The sequence below is a fragment of the Fulmarus glacialis genome, unplaced genomic scaffold (assembly GCF_000690835.1).
Source record: "Fulmarus glacialis isolate BGI_N327 unplaced genomic scaffold, ASM69083v1 scaffold18604, whole genome shotgun sequence".
Classification (NCBI taxonomy): Eukaryota; Metazoa; Chordata; class Aves; order Procellariiformes; family Procellariidae; genus Fulmarus; species Fulmarus glacialis.
Window position 1 is genome coordinate 419 of NW_009210106.1, and position 354 is coordinate 772.

Below are 354 nucleotides of genomic sequence, written 5' to 3' on the forward strand. Positions count from 1 at the left end.
AGGGCCCACCCCGGAGCCGGGCTGCCTGTGCCCAGGTGGAGAAGACAAGGCACTACCTGCTCTTGCGTGAGAAGCTGGAGACGACCCAGCGCCTGGGCCTGGAGAACCTGTCCCCCTGCTCCAGTGAGGACTCCGAGTCCCGAAGCACCTCCTGCGTCTCCTCCCCACTCTCTGTTGACGGGGCCCCCGAGGGTCGCACCTCTCCCCCTGAAACCCCCAGTGAGAGGCAGAAGGAGCTGGCCGTGAAGGTACCATCCTGCAGCATCCCCAGCTTGTGGGGATGAAGCTGGGAAGGGGCTCCCACGGGGTGGCAGGGGGTTGCGGCAGGAGAAAGCCCAAGAGAAGCGGGAGGTG

The 354-nt window shown here is 66.4% G+C and overlaps 1 protein-coding gene across 1 annotated transcript in view; it reads left to right on the forward strand.

The window, feature by feature from the left end:
- Window positions 1-354, forward strand: part of LOC104076261 (kinesin-like protein KIF1A) — a 2,683-nt gene that overhangs the window by 409 nt on the left and 1,920 nt on the right. The window contains 1 exon segment of the mRNA XM_009577074.1: window positions 36-258. Within this exon segment, the coding sequence (XP_009575369.1) occupies window positions 36-258 (223 nt within the window).